The sequence below is a fragment of the Crocuta crocuta genome, unplaced genomic scaffold, assembly GCF_008692635.1.
Source record: "Crocuta crocuta isolate KB4526 unplaced genomic scaffold, BGI_CrCroc_1.0 scaffold62, whole genome shotgun sequence".
Lineage (NCBI taxonomy): Eukaryota > Metazoa > Chordata > Mammalia > Carnivora > Hyaenidae > Crocuta > Crocuta crocuta.
Window position 1 is genome coordinate 9,170,267 of NW_027529173.1, and position 18,479 is coordinate 9,188,745.

Here is an 18,479-nt window from a genome sequence, read left to right on the forward strand (position 1 = left end):
AGTATATAGTATCCAAAGGAATTATGATATATTAAATGTAATAAAATTCTGATCCATTGCAGTAAAAGTCATACTCAAAATTGCCAAAGTCCCCCAGCATCAGGATTGGAAGAAACAGGACACCAGGCCTTTAAGGAACAGTTGTATTTGCTATTGCTCAGTAGCTGTCCTAACTGACCATGCAGGGAGACTTTAACCTGCCTAACCTTTTCTGGCCTTCTACAGGATCACTAGGGCAGAACAAAGAATTAAGAAAAAGAATTCAGAAGGCCAACTAGAAATTCACCCTTTAGCCTGTCAATCCTTACTCTCAGTGGGGAATAAAAGCATTCAGCTACTTCTCTCATAATCTAATGGTCTCTTCTAGTGCTCCTGAAACTCCTTGTATTCCTCTTCTAGAATCCTTATCATCGTACCAAAGGGATTATTAACATGTCTGCTTTCTCTGCCAAATTCTGTGTTCTCTGCAGACTACGTCTCATTCATCTTTATATGCCTAACATCTTTTGCCATGAAATGCTGTGAATGAATATATACATAAAATAAAAGAATATAAATTCACAATCTAAAAAAGTTAATAAAATGAATTCCTAGAATTTTATTTCTATAAAACCTATAACATAAAACATCTGCAAAAAATCTATTAAAATGTGACTTCCGTCCTCTCTTCTTTCCTTCCTCCTTTCCTCCCTCCCTCCCTCCCGCTACCCTTCTCTCTGTTCCTGTTTTACTATTCAGTGAAAAAGCCATTAGGCAGAACCCAGAGGGCAGGAAGGCAGCTTAGCAAGGTTGGCTACATATAGGTGAAATGAGAAAATAACATATACTGAGATAATGGAAGCCAGGTTCTTACTGTCAGAGGAGGAAGGTACAAATATGGACAGAGAGAAAGCTACAGATGGCCCCAAATTTACAGTGGTTTAATTTATTCTGGTTTTTCACTTTTGTGATGCTGCAAAAGCAATACCCATTCAGTAGAAACCACACTTTAGATTTTGAATTTGGATCTTTTCCCCAGCCAGTGATATGCCATATGATCCCCTCTACTGATGCCAGACAGCCCCGTGATTACAAAGGTGAATAACGAATACACTTACAAACACTGTGTACGCAGACAAGCATTCTGTTTGTCACTTTTAGTACAGTAGTCAATAACTTACATGAGATATTCAACACTTAGTTATAAAATTGGCATTGTGTTAGATGATTTTGCCCAACTGCAGGCTAATGTAACTATTCTGAGCACATTAAGGTAGGCAAGGCAACGCTATGATGTTCAAGAGGTTACGTGTATTCAGGGCATTTTCAACTGACAATATTTTCAACTTTGGATGGGTTTCTCAGTACGTAACCCCATGATAAGCTGGGGAGGTTCCTGTAATGAGTTCTGTGGTGACAGGAAATAGGAATTGGAGGTATAACGTGTATTCACAAATAAACGTGTGTATATACCTATACACACATATAAAAAGCTGGAGAGAGAAAGAGAGGTTTATGTATGTATATGTATAAATTTCCCTTTTCCACTAGAGAAGCCAGGAGGCAGGAGTATCTGTTCCCAAAACGGGCAAACCTTGCAGTTATCTTGTTTCTAGATCTAGGTTCGTAGTCATTCTACTAAAAGAAACAGAGCTTCTTGGTGAAATGGCTGATCCCAGGATTGGTTAAAAGAAAGAACAAGATGAGCTTGGATCATCTGACTGTGTCAGAAAGTAAGAATGAGGGCTACATGTCAAAAGACACAAAAGCCAGACTGAAGAGTCTACTAGTCAAATCTGGGATTATTTGAACATCAAAGTAAATAATGATAGCACTTAATTATAGCTCATGGAACAAAAAAGAATCCATGAGTTCTCAAATGATATAGACAAATAAATGGGAAGAAAATAAAGGTCTTTTAAGTTGAAGGAATGAAGAAATTAGAAAATCAACATTTCTCAACCAATACAGTAATAATTAATCGGGCAAGGGGGCACCTTGGGTGGCTCAGTCGGTTAAGCGTCTGACTTTGGCTCAGGTCATGATCTCACAGTTCGTGGGTTCGAGCCCCATGTCAGGCTCTGTGCTGACAGCTCAGAGCCTGAAGCCTGCTTCAGATTCTGTGTCTCCCTCTCTCGCTGCCCCTCCTCTGCTCACGCTGTCTCTCTCTCTCACACACAAATAAATAAAAACATTTTAAAAAAATAAAGAGCAATAATTATTATTACTATTAGCCATTATTTAGCAAGGATACTAAAACTAACCAGTGAAAATGAGCCGATGAACAAGATTTTACAGTGTCAAAATTTCTCCCCAGCAAATAATTACTAATTCCAAAATGTAAAAAAAGAATCAGAACTTTATAGTAGAGACACCTCAGAGATACCATCTTATTTAAGTGTTCAAGTCAAGATCATCAGTAATGAAAAAATTAGCACCATGTGCCATATGATTAGATGCAAGGAAAAGAGCAAAGCACCACTTCTGTGAGATTTTGTTCAAAAAATGCATGACCTGGATATAATTATGAGGAAACATTAGATAAACACTAACTGAGGGATAGCCTCCAAAAACTGGCCAATAATCTTCAAAAATGATGTGGGCCAAGAAAGTCAAGAAAAGGAGGAACTGTTCCAGAATGAATGAGACAACCAGGTAGCACAACTGATCCTGGAGTGTATTTCGTGTCATAAAGGATGTTATTGAGACAATCGGCCAACCTTGGATGAAGAACCTGGCATAAGAAATTTTTTTTCTTGTAACTTTTCTCCAAGCTTAAAATTATTCCAAAACTAAAAAAGTAAAACAAAACAGGGGAGCCTGGGTGGCCCAGTTGGTTAAGCAGCCAACTCTTGGTTTCCACTCAGGTCATGATCTTGTTTTGTGAGTTTGAGTCCCACATTGGGCGCCAAGCTGACAGGGCAGAGCCTGTTTGGGATTCTCTGTTTCCCTGTCTCTCTGCCCCTCCCCCACTCACTCCCTCTCTTTCTCAAAATAAATAAACTTTAAAAGAAAAGTAAAACAAAGAAAACAAAATAAAAAACACTTAAAGTGCCCTTCCTTAACCATGACTCCAGGGATTATATTCATATAAGAAATAAATGATACATTTGCATAACCAAGTTTAAATACTGAACACACAGCAAGTGGTGACTAACCAGTGCCTCACCTGTAAATTACTGGTATTATTAGTACTTAACATTCATTTAGGACCCACGCTGCTGTACATAATGTGGCAGAAGCAATGGCTCCCTCAAGGAGCTTTTCTAAAAAATAAAAAATTTACACAAAAATAGGCACCTATCCAAATACAATGCATATAAAGGGATGGAGAGCCATGCATCAGCTCTCATAAGGCCTAAACTAGATTCAGGTTATTCCTCTCTCTTTTTTTTTTTTTTTTTCCAGGTTGAAGGCAGTACAGATCCAGGTGTTCACTCATTACCAGATTACTGCTCTGTAGTTTGAAAGGAATGACAATGACATCCTGTTTGTGGTCATGGCCAATTTAGCATTACACTACACCTGTGAAACCTGAGGCCCTCAACATTTGGGCAAGGCTGTATAATTAAAATGGTAACATGTATTACTTAGAAATATTAGTGACTTCCAGGATACAGCAGAAGCCCTCTGTCCACCTGACTTTCAATTACAAATGGGGTCAGAGAAACTCAGTTAAGGCAGAACCTGGGGAGGCGTGTGGTTGGCTCCTTGTTGCTCCTCCTCTGTAATCAGACTTCTCTGAACATTCCTCTCTGCAGCCAGGAAGCAAAATTTTATTGCTGCCTCTTGAAAAATCTCTTTAATTATGTCCTGTTTATTTGTGTCAGAACCCTTCCTTCTTGTAACACTGAGTTTTAAATAAACATTTGTGTACTAGTATATGGACCACAGACTGCCACGTGCAGAATTGGTACAGATGTAAACAATATCATATTGGAGAGTCACCGCTCGTTTAAACTGCTGAAGAATCTCTGGAAACTACATTAGCTGACAGCATGTCAGAGATGGCAAAGATCTTCCACACAAACCCAATTATGTCTGGGCCACTTCAGAGCAAATTTTATTGGTAAAATAATAATAATAAAAATAATAATAACAAATTTCTTACTAAGGGAGGGACAAGATTCTGAATATTTTACGTTTCATGATTATTTTAATCCTTATAACAACTCTAAAAGAGTATATTATTATTTATCTGATTCTATAGTTGATAATAGTGTGCCAAAGACATTAAGTAACCTATCCAAAGTTACATAGTTGATAAATGGTAAAACCAACATTTGGACCCAGTCAGTTTGTTTCTAGAACCTAAGTTCTTCACAATAATATCATACCTCTCTCTTAGAGAGCTTTACAAGTCATCAGCACCATTTTAGTCTAAATTCTTCTGTTCTATTATGTCTGAAATTCTAATATTTCAAATCTAGGGGTTTGAAAATACTCAAGGGTATATGAGAATCCAGTTGTTGTTCAAAATATGTTAACTAGACTTACATGATATCCAGAATCTAGGGTATATTTGAGATGGAAATGAAACTTTAATAAGTATAAATGCAGATATTAAGGCATAAATTAGAAAATAGAATACTAATAGCAATTTTATTTTAAGAAAAAATGACAAAAGCACTGCTTCCTTACACCCCCATCTATGTCCAGGCTTACAGAGATACATGTAGCCCAGTATATGGGGAAATTACTGATTTAAGCACTTGATATATCTAAGCACACCTAAAGTAAGAATATCATAGTAACTAGGAAATGCCAAATTAAAGATAGAATCTGTGGTCCAGGAAAAAATTTCTCTGATCCTTTGGAAAAAAAAAATATATATGTGCTTTTTTTAACTGGGTAATAAAAATTGCAAAACACTAATTTTTTTAAAATTCATTTATTTGTTTTAAAAGTGGGGCAGGGGGAGAGGGGCAGAGAGAGAGAGAGAGAGAGAGAGAGAGAGAGAGAGAATCCCAAGCAGGGTCTGGTCTGAACTGTCAGCTTGGAGCCCAAGGTTGGTCTCAACATAGGGCTCAAACTCACAAACTTGTGAGATCATGACCTGAGCTGAAACCAAGAGTTGGATGCTCTGGTTTTAAACCATTACTGAGCCATCCAGGGGCCCTAGCAAAGCACTAAATGTAAGGATCTTCTATCCTTTCTAAAATTCTCATGCATCCGTGTATATACATGTGTGTTATGTATATTTGCAATAATATTAAATCTGTTTCTATATAAATAGAAAGTATTCCTACTCTAAAATATTATTAACACTGGTATAGGCGAGTGTTAAAAGTCCTGGAAAAAAATCTCTGAACACATCTGAAGAAAGGTTCAGTCCAAGCAACTTTGATATCAGTGAGAATGAACAACAGTAAGTTTTAACATTTTCTTATTGTTTAAATTTTAACCAAGTTTTATTTGCAGCAGCAACAGAATACAAATGCTGCTACATTTAGAGTAAATACAGTCTGAGTAAAATACAGCTTGGTAACAGAGTAACAGCTCTACCTTCTGAAATTCAAGAAGTCTACATTCAACCTGCAGCTCCATCTGAACAAGTTCTTTAACCACCTGAGGCCACTTTGCCCTTCTATAAAATGTGACTATTAAAACTACCGACTTAAGTAAAAGGATTCCATAGCTATTTTTAGGTTCCAAATCTAAACATAAAAGAAACAGGATCTCAGGAAAAAGAATCTAACCTTGATATGCTTGCTGCATGGCCTTCAGGGACTGAGAGAGGAAGGTAGAGCAATACCCAAACCAGTAACTAGGGTTTAGATCAGGATGATAAGAGTGGAAATGGAGATAAAAGGCAACTTTAGAGACATTTTAAGGGGAGAGATGACAAAATAAGTAATTTTAAATATCATCCTAACAATAGGAATCAGATTATGTCAAATCCTTGAAACTCTTTAATATGTTCCTATAGCTTCTAGAATAATTTTTTTTTAATTTCCTTCAGACCAAGTTTCTACTTAAGACAAACTAGAAAAGCTAGACAACTGGTGTTTTTGAGTCTATCTGCAGGGATCAGAGACCGCAGAGACACTAGAAAGTTAGGGGAAGGAACCAATAGAAAAAGGAAGCCCCAAGAAATGAACTCTTGCTGGCTGCCAGCAACAGAAGTAAATTCTTTCAGTGAATGACATGCTGTAGAGCTTCAAAATCACTAAAAGTTTATTTATGATGTATGATAGAAGATAAACAAAAATATAATAGTGAAAAATTTAATTAAAAAATAGAAGACAAACAGACTCACAGATAACCAGATGTCGGTCTTCTATGACAATCTCAAATTGAGTAAATTATAAATCCCAACCAAAAGAGACACAAAGAAATCCACCCCTAGACATACAGTCAAATTGTAAAACCTGAACACCGAGAAAAGTCTTATAAGGGAGCTGAGCATAAAAGACATACTACTCTCATATAAGCACACCTCCACACAAAAATTACATTAACAGTTGACTTTCCAATAAGAAGACAACAGAATGACATGCTTGCAAGTTCCAACAACAACAACAACAAAACCAACTTAAAATTCTGTGCATGGTAAAAGTATCCTTTAAAAATAAAGAAGCCAGAAACCAAATATGGAGGGATTTGTTGTCAGTGGATCATACTAGAGAAAATAGTAAAAGGGTTTCTTTGGGCAGAAGGAAAATTATCCCAGAATATACCTCAAGGGATTCAAGAAGAGTAGAGAGCAGAAAGAATACGTATGCACTAAATAAATGTCTTAGAAGACCTTCAACATGTATAAAATATACAGCACTAATAGTCTCTCTACCACAAAGGAAGTAAATGCAGTTAAAAGTGCTTTATGTTTTTCGTATTTGTCCAAAAAGTAGAAGTGGCAAAAGTGCTAATTTATATTCGACCTTACATCAAGGATGTATGTGGTAATTATGACAACAAAAAAAAGGAGTGTAGAAAACTTTGTAAGTTGATAAAAAAAAAGAATAAAATACTCAACAAATCAAAAAAGAAAATACAAAACGTTAAAAAATAGAAATGGTGAAACAAATGAAAAAATATTATGGTGGATTTAAACACAGATAACACTAATATGTATTAAAATATATAAAAACGAGATAAAAGCAAACTAAACAGTCTCACTAAAAACACAGTTGTCAAACTGCATAAAAAGTCTTACGCCAATCTTTCAACTTCACATCCTGCCATTCTCTCCTTTTCTCAAGTTCTAACCATACTAGTCTACTCTCAGGTCTCAACTCCACTTAGTGATCGTCCAAGTCAAGGTCTTTGCATCAAATGTTCCCTCTGCCTGAAATGCTTTTCCCTCTAGTCTCTCCATAGCTCTTTGAACAGATCAGAAAAATCTTCCCAAATGACTTTATCAAAAGAGAGCCGCTTCTACTGTTGTCCTTCCTCTGCCCTTTGAGTGGTGAGGATGTGCACGTGTGTTTTAAGCATGAAGGATACAACAATGGATAAATTCCTTACCCTGTGCAGTTTACTTACTAGTGCAGGAGATAGAAACAGTACCCGTCTATGGTTTTGCTTACTGATGTATCCCAAACACCTGGCAGCACGAGGCAGTCAATCAAATACTTCTTGAGTGAATCTTTGACGTATGTGCCACAATCATACCATATGACTTACAAGTCTTTCACAATTTAACCCTGTAAGAGAGGGAGTATCACCATCTTAAGGTGAGAAGGCTGCAGCCCAGGGAAATTAAGTACTTTGGATTCAGTCACATAGCTAATATATGTCAAGATCATGATTTAAACTCTCTGTAAAATTTAAAACAAGCACCAGTTTTTAGCATGGGGTATTGTTGACAGACTGATCCAGCAAGAGGAATGAACCGTCTTTGTTTACCAAACTGAAGGACTGAAAGTGTTTATTTTATTAAACAAATGTGTCAGGGGTTTAGTCTAGGGCATTTGTCACCACCCATTTTAAGTGTTGCTACTATGATATGCTTGTGATTTTTCTTCATCATACCTGTTAGTCTCAAAATAATTGGCTATGATCAAGATCACTGAAGCCTGAGATCTTCAAAGTTCCTAGGAGGATTGCAGAAAAAGCAACACTGTAGTCAAGTTAGTACTTTATCTCTAAGTCTCTAACTGGTCTGTAGTTTTTCTATGATGAGCAGGACTACTTATAAATTCCAAGATTCTCTCCTTTCCTTAGCATCAACTATATACACAGTCCATGGAAGGAAGAGGGTGTATTCCATTGCCTTTCCCCTGGGCTGCCTCAGATTTCCCCCTAAACTATCCAATCTGACTCTGCATCAAAGTTCTCAGTTTGTCTATTCTGACATCAATGTCAAGCCAAAAGAATATCCCACCACATGGTAAAAAAGGGGAGGGGGTGTGGAATCTAAGACAGCCAGGTAGACGTTCACCCAGCCAGTCCTATTTATGATCTCTTTACCTGCCACTAAATGTGCCATCCCTCCGTCATCCCCAACAAAGCAATGGTTTCTAAATCTAGCCAATGTAGGTGTGTTAAAAAGCTAGCAAGACTTAGAAAATAAGTTACTGGCTCCATCCTGTAGATACTTGATTCAAAATGTCTCAGGTAGAGTCTAAGGAGTTTTAAAAGTTCCTTAAGCCATTCTGCAGTATAGCCAGTTTAGGATAACATTCTAGGGAACTCCATTTTGCTACTGACCCATTTCAGGCCATGTATATAGTTAGATGGATTAAGGGACACAAGCATTTCTCATTTTAATATTTAAAAAATACATTGACCCAATGGATGCCCATGGTTTCCAATCTTACCTGCTGTTTAATTATTCCATTTCTGTGTTAAAAAGGAAACAAATGACTATTCATATTCATGTTGACATTACATAGAGCAGCAATAGAAAGGCAAGGGTAGTCCTTTTTCAACCAGATTATTACATAGCAGATGTCTTTCAGTGCAAAAATACTTTCTAAAGTTGGGTAAATCTAAACATTGAATGGATATTTGATTATTTTCAGTAAGTATTTTTTTTAATGTGCTGATAATGTTTTTAAGAAGAGTGCTTACCCTGGGTGTTATACGTAAGGAATGAATCACTAAATTCTGCTCCTGAAACCAGTATTACACTATATGTTAATAGGGATTTAAGTAAAAACTTGAAATTAAAAAAACCCAAACAGTGCTTATCTCTTAGACACACACACCAAAATATTTATAAATAAAATGTAATTTTTAGGACTTCAGAATAATAGAGGGGTTGGGAGGAGAAGGTGGCAGAGAAGGAGGTAGATGGAAATACAGAGTACAAGAGATTGGCCAAGAGTTGATAATTATTGAAACTAGATGTAGACATTTGGGTGTTCATTATACTATTTCTACTTTTATGTAAGTCTGAGATTTGTCATAATAAAAGGTTAAGATTTTTCTTTAAAACTAAAGTATAACTGAAATGAATCAACCTCAAAGTCTCTCTTCAACCACCCATTTTTATTTTTATTATTATTTTTTAATGTTTATTTATATTTGAGGGGGGGCACAAGCGGGGGAGGGGCAAAGGAGACAGAATACGAAGCAGGCTCCAGGCTGAACCCAGGAGGAGTGAGATCTTGACATGAGCAAAAGTCTGATGCTTAACCGACTGAGCCACAAAAGGACCCCTAAATTTCTTTTTAATGTTTGTTTATTTTTGAGAGGAAGAGAGTGCAAGTAGGGGAGGGGCAGAGAGAAGGAGACAGAATCTGAAGCATACTCCAGGCTCTGAGCTGTCAGCACAGAGTCTGATGCGGGGCTTGAACTCATGGACCATGAGATCATGATCTGAGTTGAAGTTGGACGGCTAACTGACTGAGCCATCAGGCGCTCCAACCACCCATTTTTAGGATGCTGTATATCTTAGTATACAGTTCACAAGCAAAGCTCCCTTCTCTTATGTGTATGTACAAAAGTGAATTCATAAGATAATGACATTTAAAAGATAGCGTTTCTGCTGGCATGGTTAAAATTTATTCAACTAGGTTTTATTGGATGACTACTGTAAGTCAAACATCATGCTTTTGAAAAAGCATGTTTATAAAAGGCCTAAAGGTTATGGTATTGGAATTTATCTTAATTCAATTTTTTTAGCATGATAAACGACTGGATTTTCTGTTAACTCAATGGTTAACTTTAGTGAAGATCAGAATCACCTGCTGGGCTTATGAGAGCACAGATTTCTAAACCCAAACCGGAACTTTTACTGGAATAGAGCCTAAGAATCTGCATTTCTAACAAGTTTCTTGGTAATGCTAATACTTCTGGTCCAGGAATCATACTTTGAGAACCACTGTGTTAACCCATACCAGTTTTCTAACATTTAGAAGACATAAATACAGTGCGTGCGCGCGCGCGCATACACACACACACACACACACACACACACACACACACACACACAGCTGCATTACCTGAGTTAGTCTTCAAGCAGGAAGGAAAGGGGTGGGTATAATGATCCAGATCATGCTTCTATTTTGGCACTGCTTTGATTTCTTCCTTATAACAGATTCACAGAAGAGAGGGCCAAAAATAGTATAGGTTTATTTTGACTAATAACCATGGTTTTCTACTCCACTTCTTTATAACCCAACACCTAATACGGGTAATGTCAACTTCAACAAAACATAAGCAGAACACATAAAAACATGACCCCAAACTGAAAGTAATTAGAAAATAACCAGCACGCCTATCTGTCCGTCATCATCCGCCAGACATGCCTACAAATATTGGTAAGTTTCCATGAAAGGTTCAGCATACAGATCCTTACTTATTATTAGATAAAATTTACAAATTAATAATGATCTTGAGATATTTTGAACCACAACGTAGACTTCCAGATTTTTAATTTCTACCGTGAATTATTTTATTTTGATTTATGCCTATACCAAAAAATAACCGTGATTTTAATTTTATTTGTTTCTTACAAGGGAAGGCGAGATTATATTTGCTAAAATTGTTGCTTTAGAAATTTACAGAAATGATGTAGATTTCAAGGGAATCCAGTATGCTTAGTCTTTCCCAAGTTCTACTAAGCTCCCATTCTATGCCATACTGCAGGAGTGCTAAGAAAAACAAATTAAGAGCTTTTTGTGTCACATTCCCCTCCAGAATAAGTTTTCTTTAAATACATTTGTCAGAAAATATTCTGGCTATTAACAGTTATCCATTCAATGTTTACTATGTGTCAGGTATTCATTACATACCATATGTTGTTTATTCAATCCTTTTAGTAAATTAAACCCAAATAGGAGGTATATGCACAGCTACCAGTGAAGAAGCTAAGACTGAGGGAGAATAAATTGTCTGAAATGAAACTAGTCAATGGTGGATCTAAGATTAAAATCTGAATTTCTATAGTCATTATCAACTGTCTCTCAACACCTAGTGATCCATACTAGTTAACAATAATAGCTACCATTTACTGAGTTCTTATGAAATACTTGGTGAAGCTAAATAGTTTACACTATTTCATTCAACTCTCTTAAAATTCTATGTGACAGTCTTCATTTTACCAGGAGGGTATTTATACCATGAGAAGCTTCCAAGAACTTGCCAAAAGGTTACAAGTGTATAGTGGGAGAGCTGGGATTTGAACCTTCATTGGACTCTAAAGCTCCCTGCTGTTTTCAGCTAGCACACTTATCCCCCTAAATGTGCCTCCCATGTAGTTACTCCTATGGTTCTATCTTGAATACACAGAATTTGATACCTACTTCAGCTGTGGTTGAGACTATTATCTCTATCATATATTTTAATATTAATTTTACAATTATTAGTTTTACCATGCTACATTTGTTCATATTAAGCTTTAAACACCCATCTTCCATGAAATCTGTAATGAAACTTGGCCTCTAAATTAGGATGCCCTCACTCTACTTTTGGCTGATTCTTTGAAACTGAGTGTACACTGAATATTCTAAATTTTTTATCATGGTGAAATATATATAAAATGTACTATTTTTAACAATTTTTGGGTGTGTAACTCAGTGGCATTTGGTACATTGACAATGTTACACAAGCATTACCACTATCCATTTAAGAATCTTCTGTTAAACTGAAACCTTAAATGTAAAATTCCAACTTCAGATGATGCTATACTCAAAGTTCCAACTTGTATTAACAATATGTTGAATATTACACCACCAAGTTAAAAAAATTTGTGTGTGTGTGTGTGTCTTTTGCTATCACTTAAGAAACTATTGTAGTTATATCACTGATGAAATTCTATTAAATAGAACCCTGAAACACTCTACCTAAGGCCTCCTTCCAGGTCAATATGAATAATTAATCAAACACTGTTTAAGTGTCAAATGGCTTGTACCAACAAAAACATTCTATGTCTTTCCCTCTGCTCAGAAACCATCCTGCTAGTTATTCTCTCTACTTACATTTATTTTTACTGTAACTTCACTTTTTGGCTTCAAAGGATTCATTCATCTTTCCATGATTCTTAGTAAACCTATAGTGGCTACATAAACTACAAAACTTTTTTTTCCCTAAATGTTTATAATCCATTTAGGAATAACCCTAGTTTTTTTTATATTTAACTTTCTTTGATAGCAATTTGTATTTAGAATCATCTGGTCCTTGATAAATATTTGGTATTAAACCAAGTAACCTTAAATATAAGAAAATATTTTAGAAATATACTTTAGGAAAGCTGTACCTTAATAAAAAACTAGATATAACAGCACTGTCTAAACTCTCTAGGGCATATTTTGGGAAGACTCCTACTCTCCCATCATCCAATGGTATTAGCAGCTAAGGTGCTGGGAAACTTGAATGTAGCAAAATGGAAAACATTACAACCAGTTTTGGAGTTGAAAATGTATTTTATAAATAAAAGCTAGTATAATGTTCACACTATTTTCTTTGTTATTTACTTGTGCACTAAATATGAAATGCTTAGATGACATCAATTTGCTTACCAAATTCTTAAGCTACAAAATAAGGGTCAACACACTTAAATTTTCAAGTGATCATTAAAACAGTACAATTTTATACAGCAAGTATATAAAAAGTACCAGTAGGCTAAAAATCTAAATCCATTCACTGATTTTTTTTTTCAGCAAGCTTTATAAATCCATCACAGATCTAATGATGTTTAGAGTATATCATGATTTCATTTAATAGCAAAAGGGAAAAAAGGTTCTCCCAGACAACAGCCTTTGGTGCCTCTGTCACACTTGAAGAAAATCAAACTACTTTAGGACTCTAACTCAGGTGTCCAAGTTGTTTTTACATGCCTAATTAAAAGCTTCAGCAAATGGGAGTACATTAAAACTCAAACACTATTCTCCTAGTGCCTCCAGTAGTTTATTGGTAGTTATTATCCACATTTTTATAAATATAAACATTCTAAGTGACTGTCACTAGTGCAGGTACATCTAACAATGAGAGCTCCACAGGAGGCTACTTCATTTTGTGTGTAACAAGGTTAAGGTTCCAAAAACCTAACTGTACCACTAAAAACAAAACAAACCCCCAAAACAGAAAACCACAAATCAAAATCCTCTTAGCAAAGTGCAGTTCTTTTGGTTATCTTCAGAACAAAGAGCTGTTGGCTTTACATGTAGAAATTATGTAGATGTACTAATACATGATCACTGGAAATAAGTCCTTGCTTGTAGATAAGAATCAGGTAGGTTTTCCTCCTCTTAATTTAGAGGGGTTTTTTGGATTCCAGTGTAAACAGCACCAGCGAATTTTCATAAAACATAGCTCTGCTAGTTTCCGCTTCGCTTTCTAGAACCGTAATTTTTATCTGCAGCACTGTATCATTTCATCCTACCTTATAATCAGGACTTGACTGCCCGCATAATGCTGCTTAGATTGTAAACAAACAATTAAAGCTCAGAGCACTTCTAGCATCTTTCTTACATTTTCACTCCACAGTGCATCAAGTGGTGTTTATATATAAAGCTTTTGTTCCTCTCAAAAGACTACAAAAATATATGAAACCACATCTGTGTTCATCCAGCGTCAATAAAACAAATTATTTTTTCAACTGGAATACTGTAGAGACCATGTATTGTAATTACATCTTCTTGGTTGAATTCATCAATTGCTTTCTTCATAAATTCATACATATACCAAGCATGAGCACTGATGATTCGTCTACATGCCCTAATTTACTATATAAAAGAATTAAGTAAATTATTTTAGGTTCAAGTGAAAGTGCTCCCGACAATCAACTATTTCTATAACAGCCCTAAACCCCCAGAAGGTGTTTTAAACCTGACCATGGAGAAAGATGCATAGCTACTTCTACAAAGTAAAAAAACTACACACCAAAACATGCGTTGTCAGGAAAATTAATCCATGCACGTGAATATGCCCTTAATACCTTATTTTTATTATTTTGAGTTAGACCAATTCAAAACATTGCCTAGAATTAAGATATAGCATTACTTCATTTGATTCCAAAAAATGTCAAAATTCATTTGGCCAAAACCTAAAAAAAAAAAAACCACTTCCTCCTTCTCCCTTACTGGTTGGACCAATGTGATCAATACAACTGTATATATATTAATCTACCTTAACATTTCCATTCATTAGCATTTCCTCTTAACATACAGAGCCTTATATGCAATTTCCTTTAAAGGCTTTCCCCCAAAAGATGTAAGAACAAAACACTAGGCAGATACTCTTCAAAGTTTTATTTCACTAACTTCAGGTCAAATTTCCACAACAGTTTTCTCGTCAATCCATGCTTGGCTTCCAGAATGGTAGTACCAAAAGATTTGTGGGGTAGGGAGAAGAGACCATTTCAAGAAGCACTGCATTTACTCATCTTCCACAAGGCAAAAGAGTTGGGCATCTGATTGTTCAACAAAACAAAGCTTTATCAGCATCCAGGAGGGCAGGCAGGCAAACCAGGCTGGAGACACTTTTTCCATTTGTCAAATCAGACCGGAGAAAACCCACTCCACATAGAGAGAAAAGGTATTACCATTCATCTTTTCTTTTTCTGTTGCCGCAACATTTTTCTTCTTTTAATTATCATATCATGTAGTTTCTCAAGTCCTTCCTTCAGTCCATCTCCTATGATTGCACAGGTGGGCTGCAAATGCCAGGGAGTGGACGAGCTCAGTTCACCCATGGCTAACAATTTCTCAATTTCTGAGAGAGACAATGAGTTCCTCAGGTCTTGCTTGTTAGCAACTATAAGTACAGGGACTCCCTGATTTTCTGATATCCTGGTTATTTTATGAAGTTCAGTTTTGGCTTCTTCCATTCTTTCAACATCAACAGAGTCCACAACAAACACAATGCCATCTGTGCATCTGGTATATGACTTCCACAGTGGCCTTAATTTCTCCTGGCCACCTACATCCCAGAAGTGAAAAGTGACGGTTTTAGAATTTCCCAAGGTTACCTTAATTTTTTCAGTGTTAAATCCTTTGGTGGGTACAGTATTTACAAATTCATTGAACTGCAGCCTGTATAATACAGTTGTCTTTCCAGCACAGTCCAAACCCAGAATAACGATGTGAAAGGACTGAAATGAAGGCAGGCTGGACAGGATAGAAGTCTGGTCTGACAGTCCATTCCCCATTTCCAGGTGCAAATAAGCGTTCCAAATTGAAATGCTTTCTTCTTAATGCTTCAGAACTTCTCTTCCTAGGGGATCCAGCTACAAGACTGCTGAGGGGTAAAATGAATAAGTTATTCTTGTGAAGTACTGTACTACAACTGTTTTTCTCTCTTTCTGCTTAAATAAGCAAGACGAGGAACTTAAAAAAACCCGTGGTTCAGTAAACAAGCCAAATGATATATGAAACGTACGCAAACCAAGGCAAACGACGGAATAATCCTTGTGATTTAAATTCTTTCACATTCACGAAAATTGCAATTAACATCTACTTCTCTACGTCCCTGGGCTCCCAAATCTCAAAGACCTCATTCTGAAGACAACCTAATCACCAGTATCGGGTTCGACTTGCAATAACCACAGAAGTGCCTTTTTGGCAGAAAATTCCTAACACATTATCCTATTTTGGGGATCTAATTCCACGTGCTTAACAGCATACCCAAGGTCACTATTATCCTCCCCATTCACCTCTCCCCCCCCAAAAAAATAGCACAACGCTCTCACCTCCGGAACTGGAGTCTGGATCCAAATAAGAAAGCATCTGGTAGACGGTTTTTACGCAAGGGGTTGGAGAGAAAATCACCCCACGTCCGCTCAGCTTAGCTCCCCACGCAGCTCTGGCAGTTGCTGCACTAGAAACCTTAGATTCAGGCTCTGACCACGCCCACCCCTCACTGCCCACCCACGAGCCCAAATTCCATTGGTCACCCGCATCCGCGAGTCCCATACACACCCGCCCCAGCGCCCTAATTGGTGAGAATAACTGCCGCTCCCAGTGCGGCCGAGCTGGGCTCTCCCTCGGTCCACAGGCACCACCTGTTGCCCTCAAGTTAGAAAACAAGGCGTCCACGGAGGAAGCCGAGTGGCCCCTGCAGGTGACGGAGAGCCTCGGCCGGTCGGTCAGGTCGCTGTCAGACAGCTCGCTCCGCCGGTCCCAGCACACCTGCAGCGCGGCTCGACGCCGTGCGGGGGCTCCCACATCCGGGACCCGCGGTCACCGCCGGAGTGTTAACCCTTCGTCCGCTGGCCGGAGGGTGCTCGCTGAGGCCGCGCCAGCCCCCAGGAGTGAATGATTCGATGTGCAGCACCCGCACGGGCCGACCCACTGTCCCGGCCGCACGGGCCCCTCATCTCGCCCCTCCGCACCCGGCGGGCTCCTCTCCCTCGGCAGGGCGTGGCCACACCAGCTGCCCGCCCGCTGCGGCTCACCTGACTCACCGTCTTTCCTCGTCTGCACCCAGCGTCGCTCACCGCCGCTCAGGAGGGCGCTGGTACCTGTGGGAAGGCACCAGTGAGGCCCCGTTGGTGGCCGGGGAGGAGATGCGGATTCCAGGGGCGCCCGGCGGGCGCCATGCGCCAGGCAGCCTAACGTTGCCCTGCCGATCGCTCCACGCAGCAGCCTGGGCCCCGCCTCCCTTCAGCGCGCGCTGGGGCGCTGGCCATTGGGGGGCGTGCGGGAGCCCGGTCTCCTAGCAACGGCAAAACAAGGTCACGTTCGAACTGACCGACCGGCCACTAGCGAGGTCGGGCGGGGCTTCCGGCTTCAGCTTCCAGGGTAGTTGCTGTCACGGACGCTTTCTCTAGCCGGCGGGTAGGTTGAGCGGTTCCAGGCGGGTCCCACCCTGTACCGCCTATCCTCCGGGTGCCGTACGGTGTCTTCTGGGCGGTGGCCGGTGACGTACCGTCCGTCAGAGATTTCAGAAGATACCGGACGGGCGGGTCCCTTATATAACGGGGTGACGTGGGCTTGCCTCAGTAGCTGCCATGAACGTCTGGGCCAGAATGATGTCTGAAACTCACCTTCCTTTTGCGAAACGAATATTCTCTCTCTCCCACACGATCCTAGCACCATCCCCGCCGTGAGGTAGAAAGATCCCAGTTTCACAAATGAGGAAATAAACTGAAACATTAAATAGGTGTTTCTACTTAAGGTGGAACTTAAACTCTACTTAACTAGTCATTAAGTGCCGAAGGCTTCCTGTTGAATAATTCTGACCCTAAATGGCAGTTGTGTGCTTGACCCATAAATCGCCAAATACTTACTGAACACTTAACAGGCAGTAGGGATAATTCTATGTGCTTGGAGATAAAATGGTGAAGAAATCACATATTGTCTGTCTCCTGGGATACTGGTCTCATTGGGAGTAAAAGAACATCACCAAATTGCCACAGGAATAAATTTAATTAAAAATGTGATCAGTGATCATTTCAAGATATTTAGACAACATAGAAGGTGTGGTACTGGAAAAGAGTCAATCAACAAACATCTTTTTGGTTGGGACTGTAAGAGATTGGAACTTGGAAGAATATACATGGTGCACTTTCAAAAAAATTGCACTTTTAAAATACAGATTAAAGGTTCCTCAAGAAATTTGTTTCTCAACACCATCATTGCTAGTGATATTTATTACCATTATTACTAGATTTTTTAAATAACAGAGATAAGGGGGACCTGGGTGGCTCACTCTGTTAAGCCTCAACTTCAGTTCAGGTCATGATCTCACAGTTCATGAGTTCTTAGCCTTGGGTGGTGCCCTGGTGCTGACAGCTAGAGCCTGCTTTGGATTCTGTGTCTCCTTCTCTCACTGCCCCTGCCCTGTGCTCTCTCTCTCTCTCTCTCAAAAATAAACATTAAAAAAAATTTTTTTTAAGTAACAGACATAAAACCTTAAGACTAAGCACAGTGTATATTTTCAAGATCACAACACCAGTTTTGAAAATAAAGCTGGAAATCTCAAATAGCATATTCTATCAAGCTGCTGAATCTAGTGTAATCTAAAGCTTGCCATGTTATAATTGTGGAACTTCATTAGCCATTTACAGTAATCAGTAAGTAAGTTCTAAAGGGCTTAGTGTAATGACTAGTCTTCTTTTAGAAATTTAACAGGTATTCTTTATTAAACTGGAAAAACTTGCAAACTGTCAT

The 18,479-nt window shown here is 38.4% G+C and overlaps 1 protein-coding gene across 8 annotated transcripts; it reads right to left on the reverse strand.

Moving 5' to 3' along the window:
• Window positions 1-14,603: 14,603 nt before the first annotated feature.
• On the reverse strand, window positions 14,604-17,025 carry ARL4A (ARF like GTPase 4A). 8 transcript variants are annotated; one of them, XM_077757680.1, is made up of 3 exons: window positions 16,772-17,025; window positions 16,058-16,180; window positions 14,604-15,603 (listed from the first exon to the last, which is right to left on the reverse strand). In XM_077757680.1, exon 3 carries the CDS (start codon window positions 15,515-15,517, stop codon window positions 14,915-14,917), a length of 603 nt encoding a protein of 200 aa, XP_077613806.1. In that variant the 5' UTR covers window positions 15,518-15,603; window positions 16,058-16,180; window positions 16,772-17,025; the 3' UTR covers window positions 14,604-14,914. The 8 variants fall into 8 exon arrangements, with proteins under 8 accessions (XP_077613806.1, XP_077613803.1, XP_077613804.1 ...); XM_077757677.1 differs by having other exon boundaries at window positions 14,604-15,606; XM_077757678.1 differs by having other exon boundaries at window positions 14,604-15,606; window positions 16,058-16,185.
• Between the last annotated feature and the right edge of the window lie 1,454 nt (window positions 17,026-18,479).

What these genes read in the sequence shown, in the direction of transcription:
- ARL4A (XM_077757684.1), bottom strand. Translation starts at nt 15,517, where the DNA reads ATGGGGAATGGACTGTCAGACCAGACTTCTATCCTGTCCAGCCTGCCT.